This window comes from Peromyscus leucopus, chromosome 23 (assembly GCF_004664715.2).
Source record: "Peromyscus leucopus breed LL Stock chromosome 23, UCI_PerLeu_2.1, whole genome shotgun sequence".
In the NCBI taxonomy this organism is placed as follows: Eukaryota; Metazoa; Chordata; class Mammalia; order Rodentia; family Cricetidae; genus Peromyscus; species Peromyscus leucopus.
In genome coordinates, this window is record NC_051082.1 from 18,995,442 (window position 1) to 19,007,582 (window position 12,141).

A 12,141-nucleotide genomic window follows, 5' to 3' on the forward strand; every position below is an offset into this window, starting at 1 on the left:
TGTATATGGACACGTACACGTGTGTGCACCTGTGTGAGGAGGTCAGAGTTCAACTCTGGATGTCATTACCCTCATGCTGTTCACCTTGTTATTTTTTTATTGTTTATTTTGTTATCTGTCTTGAGTGTTTTGCCTGCGTATATGTGCAGCATGTCCATGCCTTGTGAGGCCAGAGGCCAGAAGAGGGTATTGGATCCCCTGGAGCTAGAGTTATGGGAGGTTGTGAGTCACCTTGTGGGTGCTGGGAACAAAACTTGGATCCTTTGCAAGAACAGCCTTAACCACAGAGCTATTGCTCCAGCCCCAACTTCATAATTTTAAAAAGTTTTGTTTATTATTATTATTATTATTAGTAGTAGTAGTACTAGAGTGTGGCATGTGTGTGTATGCCATTGGAATGTGTATGGAGGTCAGAGGACAACTTCATGAAGTCTGTTCTCTCCTTCCACCTTTATGCAGGTTCCAAGTTTGAACTCAGGGCATCAGGCTCGTGCAGCAAGCTCCTCTGGCTGCTGGGCCATCTCCCCAGCCCATATCCTGTTTTTGGAAACAGAGTCCCTCACTGCGACTTGGGGCTCACTGAGTAGGCCAGCCTAGCTGGCCACTGAGTCCCAGAGATCCATCGATCTCCACCTCCCAGCACAGGGATCCATGCCCAGCCTTTTGATGTGGGTGTCGAGGATCAAGTTCAGGCCTTTTTTCTTGTGTGGCAAGTACTTCAGCACAGAGCATTCATCTTCTCAGCCCTTACATGGTGCTCTTTAGGCACTCTGTGTTTGCTTGGGAGGTTCAGAAAAGAATAGTCTTCCTCACAGTAACACATCCTTTAGTAACTGTCTTAAAAACACAGTTTCTTCCTCTGTCGTTTTCTCCGTCTGGGGTGGAGATGGCTTCAAGAATCGCTTCTCTTGTAGGAAGACGTGGGCAGGTGGAAATGACGCTCTGTTACAAGTCCACTCTGGGGGCCGGGGGTTTCCACACTATCTGTTCCTCTAGCCATACTGACTATGCCCTTTTTCATGCTTTAATGCATTTGTAAGGAACAGTAGAGCCTGGATACTTTTAGGCAAAAGACTGGGTTTTAAATATTGCTCAATCTTTTCTTCTTCTGCTTCTTGTATTGCTTTTTGTGAAGCTTATGGCTATCCCCAAGTGATTTTCTCTTTGTTAATCTCTGTCCCCAGATAGAAGTGAGGTCTGTGAGAGTGGCATGTGCCTTGCCAGTGCCATTCCACTGGCAGAGTAGTTGCGCCATAAATGGTTGGATGGCTAGCACTCATCAGTGTGCATGCATCTCAGGGCTCTGCCATCTTTTCTCTATAAAGAACCATGCTGGGAACACAGTGAATAAAGTCTGAATCTCCAGGTCAGCGTGTATGTGTGTTCCTGCATTGGGAACATCGGACATCATCCTCAGTTGCTCTCCGTGCTAATTTTTGAGACAGGGTCTCTCGGTGAACCTGGGGCTCACAGATTGAGCTAGGCTAGCTGGCCAGTGAATTCCAAGGACCCCCCCTGTCTCTGCCTCCACAGCACTGGGTTTATAGACACACACCACTGTGTTTAGCTTTTTATGTGGGTTCTGGAGATCTGGACCACCTCTCTCAAGGTCAATTTTTGAACACAGCTGTGTGTAAATACCTAGGAGACCCAAGGAGAGGACAGAATGCCCTCATTGCTCCAGCACACAGGGAGGCTGGGCCCAGTGCCTGCCTCTGAGGCTCCCATCTACCATCTGTCAGCAGGCTTTTAGGAGAGAATTACACGTGTGATTTATTTTCAAATCCTTTCAGGTCCTGAAGGAGAGACACTCAGCACACGGTACACTCTGTCATCGTGTGTCAACATCCCCTCTATGCCGGGAGCAGCATTACAGGATGTCAGGGTGTAATTGGATTGCACTGGATCCTTAATCTACATTTTCATTTACCAAAAGCCATAGCATTGGGAGAGCCATTTGCAACTGATGCTGGGGGCCCTGGGAGCTGGGGGTGGGAGGGGGGTCAGCGTGTAGAAAGACAAAGGCCAGCCATAAAGCCGCAGAGTGCATGTTTTATATTTACAGTCAGTAAGTTTATAAATATATATTACATTCTTACAATCTACAATACATTCTACACGGGGAGGGATTTGAGAACAGGCGTCTGCTGCAGTATTCCAGGAAACGTCACACGGGTAAGGGCGGGAAGAAATCAGAAAGGAGGCAACTGAAAGCAAAGGATTATGGTGGCAAAGGGGTGAGAGTTTCATCGCCCACCCAAACAAGGGGAGTCAAGTTGACTGGGAGACAGGAGCTGGGTGGCTTGCTGGCTGTCAGAACAACAGGATTAGCACCACAATCAGAGGGGAGAGGGGCCGAGGGGAAGGGGAGGTGGGACTCACAGTCCTCCAGGGAGATTCTCTGATAGGGTGGGGATGAGAGTAAGAGGAAGAAGGGGGAGTTGGTAAGGAAAGAGACAGGGCAATCGGAAAGTAATGGGAAAGACAATGGAGAAATAGGTTCAGGGCAGACAGAGAGATCCAGAGAGAGGAGAAAAAAGTCGGAGAGAGCAGAACGATGAAGAAGAAATGATGGCAGTAGAAATACACAGAGAGACCAGCCTCCTTCGCCCTTCAAGGCCAGGGCCACTTTTCAGCCCTCCACCCTCACTTCACAGTGAGACCGGGATTGGGGTAGGGATCCCTTGATCACGCCTCCCCCTCCACCTTCAGAGGCTCAGCATCCGAGGGATCTTAGAGACATTGACCAATCATTGTGATTTTAAGCCATGTTTAATCCTTTCAGGGCTGACTTTGGGTCCAAGTGCTTACAACAGCATGTACCAACACATAAGCACCCACAGACATACGCATACTCTCAACATAGACACACATACCTCCTATATGCACACAGGTACACACAGTTGCAGACACAAGCACGTGTGTGCGCATGCACACACACACACACACACACACACACACACACACACACACACACACACCCCTACACATACCCTTCATCTCTCTCATCCTGTCCAAGCGTGCATAAGTCCACCTTCCCTACACACACTTCCTACAGCTCAGAATGGCCCACCCACTTTGAGCAAATGGATTTGTCTTAATGCCTTGATGGCAAATTCTTGGACAGGAGGGAGACCCACTCGCAAAACAGCCCTCTATGGTTTCTCGGAAAGCAGGGGATGGGGTGGGGTGGGGTGGGGAATTCACCCCAAGTCCTGTTCACACTCTGGAGTCCAGCCTCTTCAGAGGGATGTCTGTCCCTGGGACCTCCTCTATGGAATGCTGCCTGAAGTTGACACAATGCCCAGGGGAAAGAGGGCCAGGGAGAAAATTCTGGAAATTTTACCCTCCCTTCCTCACTTGCAAATAACCAATGGCTGCAGTATGGGAGTCAGTGGCGTGGAGAGATCAAGTTCAAATGTGGTGAACTTGATAAAGGAGCCACGTGGTTTGTGCCCAGTGTCCTACAGGCAGGAGGCTTCTCTGAGTTGCTCTAATGATGTGTGTGTGTGTGTGTGTGTGTGTGTGTGTGTGTGTGTGTGTGTGTGTTTCTTGGCACGTAGTTACAAAGGTGTTTGTGGGCTACTCATCTAACCAGTTCCTTTTTGCCCTGCTAATCTCTGCCTTGGCCTGTCGATAATCCCTGGCCAACTTTGACCCCATCTTTGGGAAATACCAGTTCACTACCCTGCTTCCTGCATCCAGCCTCAGCAGTAGGCTCTGCCTGTATGCACACTCATAGCCGGCCCCACGGGGCCACTCAGATGGCGTGCTTCTTCCCACGGATCCACGCATGCTCATTCTGAGCCTTGCTTTTTTTTTTTTTTTTTTTAATTTTTATTTTCATGGTCTGAAATACTGACTCTCAGAGCAGCATGGATCTCACCCAAAAACCAAATCGCTTAGATGAAAAGGGGGGGGGGAGTCCTTCCCTGCAAACCCTCCAACACGCTTCTTGGTTCCAGGTGTGAAAACATTTTGCCATGCACAGCAAACCTCTCAGGTGGCACCGGAACATTGTGCGCCACGGCACAGGCATGGGTGCCGACTCTGGGCCTCCCCGGCTCAGCGGGGATCATTTCCCAAGGCTCCATAGACAGTGTCACCCTTATGGTGTCCTCTTGTCTCATTTCCCCCTTGGCTGCATGTGTACTCTCCATACCCGGGCGGGTTAAAGGCTGAAAGGTAAGAGTAACATTGGAGTCTGTGTTACACATGCTCATGTAGCCTCTCCACGCAACCGTGAGGTTCAGGGCACTCCCCGGGGCCCAGGGCCTGGCAGACCCACTTAATGTCATCCTCATTACTCAACACCATGGTGTTCCCAGCAGAACACCCGTCATCTGAGGAGATGGCAGAGAATGTGGAAAATGTCACTCTTTTCCTTTTGGAGGTAGGGGATGTGGGGGGTTCGCTTTTCTGTTCCTTCCCATCTGTGAGCATGGCTCCTGCCGACCTGAACAGCTGTCCATTGATGCTGCTCTGGGAGTTTGAGCTGAGGAGGAGTTTGCTCTCCTCGAAGTCCAGACCCCTGTCAATGGCAGTGATCTGCTCCTCTTGGGAGGAGGCGAAGTTCAGGTGGTTCCCCAACAGCTCTGTCCGGTTGCTCAGCCCAACCCAGTCATGAGAGTGACTCAGACCTTCTTGCTCGGCGAAGGGAACCTGTTTGTGCCTGTACTTCAGGGCAAAGGTCACACAATTAATTAAGAACACCAAGATAGCCAGGCAGAAGACCCCCAGCAAAGCATACATCCCAATTTCCAGGTCACTCAAGCCCTTGGCTGCCTGATCGGGGTCATGCTCCTCAGAGGCTGTGTTGCTCCTGGGGAGGTCCACCTGGTCTGGGAAGCTGGTGAGGTCTGTGGCCATGGTCTGTGAGAGGATGATGTCATCTAACAGGCTTTCCTGGCCTTCCTTCTTCTGGAAAGTCGGCCTCTTGGTTGTACTCCCCATCCCTCCATGAGCCCCATGGATGAGCTGCTGTAGTACGGCCCTTCGGGCTGCCCCATTCCTGCAAAGGCCTTTTGGATCTCCTCTCGTTGATATTCTCCACATGAAGCCCGGCCCCAAGGTGTCCGCTCTCACTGCTGTTGGGGTTCCCATCATTCTGTCCAAATTTCACCTTGATGTTGGCTGTTCCCACGGCCAGCACGCTCTTCCGCTTAGATTTCTGGCAAGATTCGCTGATCAACATCTCCACCTTCACCAGAGCCCCCTGCCCTTCGTTTTCTGCAGCGATGATAGGCCACTTGAATTTGGGGTCCTGGAGAATGGAGACAACCTTCTCATCCAAGGAGGTGGCCATCAGGGAGAAATCCTTCTCATCGTAAATGTCCAACGGGGTGACAGAACCATCGCTGAACTGCACCCAACAGCTGATGGCCGCTTCCTGTGAAAGAAGAGAAGTGGGTCAACATGCGTCAAGAGACTCAGCAAGCCGGCACGTAGGATGAACTTTTCCTGGGGCTTCAAGGAAAAGCCAGTTGGACAATGTAGAGAAAGCCCTGAGCAGCTCTACCACAGAACATGGAGGGATGTGAATTCCTATAAAGAACCAAGAGGGGGCAGGCAAATGGGACCAGATTAAGCCTTCCAAAATAAGATTGGCTTTTGAGGTTGGGGACATAGTTCAGTTGGTGGAGTGCTTGCCTCGGAAGTGTGAAGCCTTGGTCTCCATCCCTAGCACCACATTAACCCAGGTACAGTGGCACACAACTCTAATCTCAGCACTCGGGAAATGGAGGCAGGAGCATAGGGATTCTAGGTCATCCTTGACTGTGTAATGCGTTCTGGGGTATCTTGTCTCAAAAAAAATTTAAGATTGACTTATTTTCTGAGCTGTTAACAGTCAAACAGGTTCAGAGCCTCCCCATGATCTACTCCTGCACAATTTTAAACTGCTTATCAGACAGTATGGCTGGTGAGCGGGCTCCTACACAAGGGTCTCAGGTGTAAATTCAATGTGGTACCCTGCCATCTGACACCATCTTAGCATCTGGTCGCATTATCACACATGACACAGATTGAGGACATTGATCTAGACAGAAAGAGAAACCCCTCAGGGTCACTGAAGGGCGTGGTGTCACTGGCTCGACCTTCTCCGGGATACAGCTGGCCTGTGCTCCCCTGGAGACAAAGCCTTGGCTTAAGTTAGCTGTGAACATGGCTAGAGACAGTAGGAGACTTTGCCTCTATTTCCCCCACCCTTCACTTCAACCAATGGGAAGAAACTTGGGGACACAAAGGCCGTCTATAGCCGAGGTCCCTGTGTGTCTCCATCTCTTGCCTTCTGCACTTTGTGTTCAGACATCTTCATCCATTCATGGCGTGAGCCAGTGGCTTCATTGATGTCTTCATTGCTCATTGATGTCTTCATTTTAACTAAGGCCTTTGATCTTGGCTTTGGGCACGCCGCCTGCTTTCTTCCTCATCCAGTTCTCTGGAAAGCCTACTCCACCCCAAGCCCTGTTTCTATTTCCCAGGACCTGCAAGTTCAAGGCCAGCCTGGGCAACAGTTCTTAGAGACCCATGCTTTACCTGCTGTCCTCAGCTAGTTAAAAAGGAGACCACCATGATAGCCCTGAAGCTGAGCATCACTGAGGGGGTCATGCCCCTCCCCTTTCTCTTAAGAAGGAAGACTCTGATAGTAGCACAAAAGATGAATGGAAGGAACTTATGTAAAATGAGGTAGTCAGGCCCCCTTGGGGGCCACCATGGTAGCTCACAAATAAGCAAAGATATGAGTGTGGTAATCATGTAAGACTTAAAAAATGACAAGATCTCAGGGAAGGGAGCATGGGAGCCAGATGACCTGGGTCTCTCAGCCAGGATCTGAGAGTTCCTTTGTCCTCTGCCTTCTTCCCTAGGATTGACTGGTATTCTTCCTTTCCCCCATCCCAACAGCCCTCACCAGTGACTGAAGTAAACATCCTGGGTGATGTTTACCCCGGAAGAGACAAAGCAAGATCCTCAAAGGTGGCTTCCACACCCTCTTTTGTTAGATGTTGGCTTAAGCCAGCCCCTCCATGGGAAATGGGCCAGGATGCAGTGCAAAAGCCACAGGACCCAGCACTGATCCGCCAGCTCAGCCAGCTCGCTCTGTTGTGCCAGGAGATCTCAGCAGGGGATGCATACGGACCGGGCGACTGGCTTTTTGAAGTCGACAGGTCATCGCCAAGCTGCACAAGGGGACTGAGGGCCATGCAACCTACCCCAGAGCTACCCTTAGGGGAGCAGGTGACACTCTGCATGTCAGGGATGGATTAGCTCTATTCTGGCTGTGTCTTATCACATTTTAAATTCTTAACTGGCTGTGGTCTGATTTTATCATCCACTGAGCTAGGAGGAAAGCTCATCTCTTGCTCTTCCTATCTGTACTTTGCAGGCTGCTGTCCATCCTTCTAGACAAAAAGAGGCTTGATTTTTTTGCCAAGAACTCATATCGGTTACTAGGAACATCAGCTCTCCAATGTTTTCTAACCCCAAATCCTCCATATAAGACTGTGCTATCAGGACTCAATGACTGGCTAGCACCTGAGAGGGGAATTTGAGGTGCAAGTCCAGCTGGAAGACAGAAGGGCTGGAGGAAGTGAGTTGGACTCTGTCTTCTTCCTGCTGTGAGCACGGTCAGGCTCTGCAGATGCCTGGTGCTGTGAGGGAGGCTGGGTCTGGCAACTCTCCCTGCTGTGGTGGAAGAAGGGTTTCTGATGGATAGGGAAGCTTCCAGAAAAGTCTCTCTGTGGGTTGGACGAGGATGATCCCATGCAGAGAGAACTCATTGTTGTCCTTTGCTGTATAGTTCATCTCCATCTCTATGTTTCATCTAAGAAATCATGTCTGTCAACATCTGAAGAGGAGTAAGCATATTCTATCTGCAGATCTACAGTGTACAAATCACTGAGTTGCGCACATACACACATACACACCACACCATACAGCTGCATGCATCAGAGTATATTCACACACCACACCATATAACTGCATGCATCAGAGTATATTCACACACACAATGCCCATACAACACAAGCAATACACATTATATTCACATCCATACACAGAGTACACAGTACACATGCAGACACATACACAAACATGCACACAACGCAGGATACACGAACAAGACCCACATGTACATACACCCAACACACAGTACGCTCACTCAGGCATATAGACATACACATAGGTACATGTACAACACAAACATGTACACAGCAGACAATACAATACACAAGATACATATAGACCCACATGCAGACACATACATGATCACATAGAAGACACACAGGTTGGCATATCTGTAAATGTGTCCTATATTGGTTGAACTTTTGTCAACCCGACACAAACCAGAGTCATCTGGGAAGAGGAAACTTCAATTGAGATGATGCCTCCATCAGATACACTTCTAGGCAAGTCTAAAGGGCTTTTCTTTAACATTTTGTTATGTTTTTCGAAACAGGGTTTCCCTGTGTAGTTTTGGTGCCTGTCCTGGATCTCACTCTGCAGGTCAGGCTGGCCTTGAACTCACAAAGATACATCTGGCTCTGCCTCTCGAGTGCTGGGATTAAAGGCATGTGCCACTGCCACCTAGCTTAAAGGGCATTTTCTTGGCTAATGATTGATGTAGGATAGTCTAGCTCACTGTGGGTGGTGCCACCTCTGGGAAGGTGGTCCTCAATGGTGTAAGAAAGCAGGCTGAGAGAGCCATGAGAAGCAAGCCAGTAAGTAGAATTCCTCCATGGCCTCTGCTTTAGTTCCTGCCTTGAATTCCTGCCCTGACTTTCCTCAGTGATGGACTGTCAATCAAATGAACCCTTCCCTATGCAAGCTGCTTTTAGACCTAGTGTGGATCGCAGCAAAAGAGACCTAAGACACGTCCATGTACATAACACGAATGCATAACACAGCCTGTTAGTACATTGGCTTTAAAGAGAAAAGGGAATATGACCTCACATCAGTTCCCTTCTTCTGCCTGAGCAATAAGGAGAGGCAGTATATGTTCTACATCAGCTTCCAAACCTGCTGGGACCTGGCTGCAGGCTGTGGTGATCCTCAGTCTGCCCATGCCTCCACCTCCCTCCCACTGCTGGGTGAGGCCCAGCATGCCAGTTAGGGAGGGCTATTTGGACAGGAGGAGAGTGTAACCTGCCCAGGTCCCCACCCCAGCACGCTTGAGTGTGGAGGACAGAGGAGCACCCTTTTGGTGCCTCTACCCTGAGTGGCTGATGGTCACCATCTATTTCAGGGAGCTAGAAGGCAAGAGGCTTTGCAATTACCTGTTAGCAGCTCCTTTGAAGTCAAGAAACGCAGGCCATGTGATGTCCGTTTGGAGTATGTGAATCTCCTGCTAAGAGTCGCCATTTGCCATGGGGTTCTCATGATGGGATACTCACCTGGTGTGAAGTCTACTTAATGTGTGACCACTCTAGTGTATGCTGACCTCAACTGGGGCATGTTGACCTCAGCTGGTGTATGGTGACCTCACCTAGTTGTGCTGACATCACCCTGGTGCATGTTGACCTCACCTAGCATGTGCTGACATCATCTGTAAGGTGAGACTCAGCTAACGTGTATCCAGAGCTTTCCCTCCTTACCTGTTTGGGCCTCTGCAGAAGTTCCTGAGCCACCGCAGTGGCAAAAATGGCTCTGTTGCTCCCGGGGCTGAGCTGCAGGGACAGGGAAAGCCCCGTGACCAGCTGGACCCCGAGGTCTGTGATGGTGACCTTCTCATCCAGCACAGTGATGGTCTTTTCGGCAAGGATGGCATCCGACAGAGGGGACAGGATCTGAAGGACAGAAGAGCATGTCAAGGGGGAGGCTCTCTCTGGTTACAGCACTTCATCCACTACCTGTCATGTGTGAGGGCATGCAGGGCAATGAGAGGCAAGGAGCCCGCATGAGCCCATTGGAGCAGAAGCAGTCTTCGTCTAAAACTAAACTTTGATCATGGGAATGCAATGGTGTGATGTACTTCTACACAACAGCATGGAGCAGATACGAGGGGTGTGCAGAGGGACACCCACAGACCAACTCTGATTGTCACTGCGGCCCACTCTTTTTTATTTTTATTTTTCCGAGACAGGGTTTTTCTGTGCAGTTTTGGTGCCTGTCCTGGATCTCTCTCTGTAGACCAGGCTGGCCTCAAACTCATAGAGATCTGCCTGGCTCTGCCTCCCGAGTGCTGGGATTAAAGGCATGCGCCACCACTGCCCAGCTCACTGTGACCCACTCTTATCCTTAGCCAGAGGAATTAATGTCATTGTTCTTTTGAGTGTGGTGATTCTTGTACACACCGTGGGCCATTTCTGCCGTTATCAGTGCACCCTTATTTAAAATCATTCAACTTCCCAAAAGCCTTCACATCCCCCAGAGAACCATGACTTGACACTCTAACTGTATTTATTTCTGTCTCACATGGGAAAGCCAGCGCTAACTATAAAGTAGGGCTTCTTGGGATTGGAGAAATGGCTGAGTGGTTAAGAGTGCTAGCTTCTCTTACAGAGGACCTGGGTTTAATTTCCAGCACCCACAGGGTTGATTACAACCATCTATTGCTCCAGCTTCTGGCCCCTGTGGTCACCAGGTATGTATGTGGTACACAGACATGAATACAGGGAAGATATTCATACACATAAAAATAAATAATATCTAAAAAAATGTAAGACTTCCTGATTCAAATACTATCTAATACTATCTAATCAAATACTATCTAATCAAATATTATCTAATCAAATACTGTCTAATACTATCAAATACTATCTAATACTATCTAATACCATCTACTCCTGTCCTGGGATGTTCAGTTCCATAATTTGACTTTTTCCTCAACAAGATCTCACTGTCTAACCCTAGCTGGCCCAGCACTTGCTCTATAGATCTCACTTCCCTGAGTGCTGGGGTTAAAGGCTTTCACCAGCACATCAGGCTTTGACTCCACACTTTGAGAAACTCTGAACCACGAGATCCAGTGGCATCTTGAAATCTTGTCTTGCCTCCCATGGCACCCACCCATACCCACACGGACCCTGCTTCTGAGTCCAGCCTGGTGTTGATGTTCCAATCTCGATTTCCTCTGCACACTTCTAGGGACCAGGGAACATGATTCTCCCATCCCAGCCCACAACGAAGAGCTGGCTTCCTCCCCTTTCTGTACATCCTCAGACCTCTGGGTGAATTAGGTCTGCATCCCAGTTCACCTGCTCTTTTGACCTTCGAGTTGTAGGGCAACATTTCAATAAACCAATTTTCACAGGCTCAAGTACCATCCAACCATCACCTTTGGTTTATCTGTCTGTGGCCATTTAAATGGCAGTGGGCATGAGATGACAGTCCTCAGAAGGAAGTGAATGGACAAGTTTATCACTCGGGAACTCAGTGGACCTGAGTGAAATGGTCTCAGGACTGGATGCCCTGCTGTGACAGTTCCTTTGATTTTTTTTAAAAAAAATTTTCGTTTGAGGACAGCCTGGTCTACAGAGCGAGATCCAGGAAAGGCGCAAAGCTACACAGAGAAACCCCTGTCTCACAAAACCAAAAAAAAAAAAATTTTTTTTTTTTTTCAGGCCGGGTGGTGGTGGTGGTGGTGGTGGCGGCGAGTTCGAGGCCAGCCTGGTCCACAGAGAGAGAGCCAGGACAGGCACCAAAACTACACAGAGAAACCCTGACTCAAAATTTTTTTTTTAAATTTATTATTATATTATTAGTCATCATTATTATTATTGTGTATATATAGGTCAGGGGACAACTCTTAGGAGTAGTGATGACTCTATTATTAATTCTGTTTTAGTTTTTCACTTTAAACATTTTTTTGGGATTATAATATAATTACATCATTTCTCCTGTCCCTTTCCTACCTCCAAACGCTTCTATGCTGCTTTCCCTGATTTACTAGGATGGCAGGTTCAAGAGACAATGGCCAGTATGGAAGAGCTGGCCAGGCCTGTAACCCAGGCAGGGTGAACTCTCTAGGGTTTTGCCTTTCAAGCTGGTAAGACCTGCCATGGTTTAGGGCACATGATCATGAAAAGGTGGAGCCTTGTGTCTCCACATATTGTGTTAGGGTTTTGCTTCTCAAGATAAGACCTGCCATTGCTTTGGAGACATGGCCAAAAAGAGGTAGAACCCTGTGTCTCCCATGTATCGTGA

General features: G+C 48.7%; 1 protein-coding gene across 1 annotated transcript in view; it reads right to left on the minus strand.

The window, feature by feature from the left end:
- Positions 1 to 3,813: 3,813 nt before the first annotated feature.
- Tmem132d (transmembrane protein 132D) overlaps positions 3,814 to 12,141 on the minus strand; it is a 632,953-nt gene continuing 624,625 nt past the window's right edge. Inside the window, 4 exon segments of the mRNA XM_028870206.2 lie at positions 3,814 to 4,952; positions 4,955 to 4,999; positions 5,002 to 5,389; positions 9,591 to 9,782. Of these exon segments, the coding sequence (XP_028726039.2) occupies positions 4,210 to 4,952; positions 4,955 to 4,999; positions 5,002 to 5,389; positions 9,591 to 9,782 (1,368 nt within the window). The 3' untranslated portion in view covers positions 3,814 to 4,209.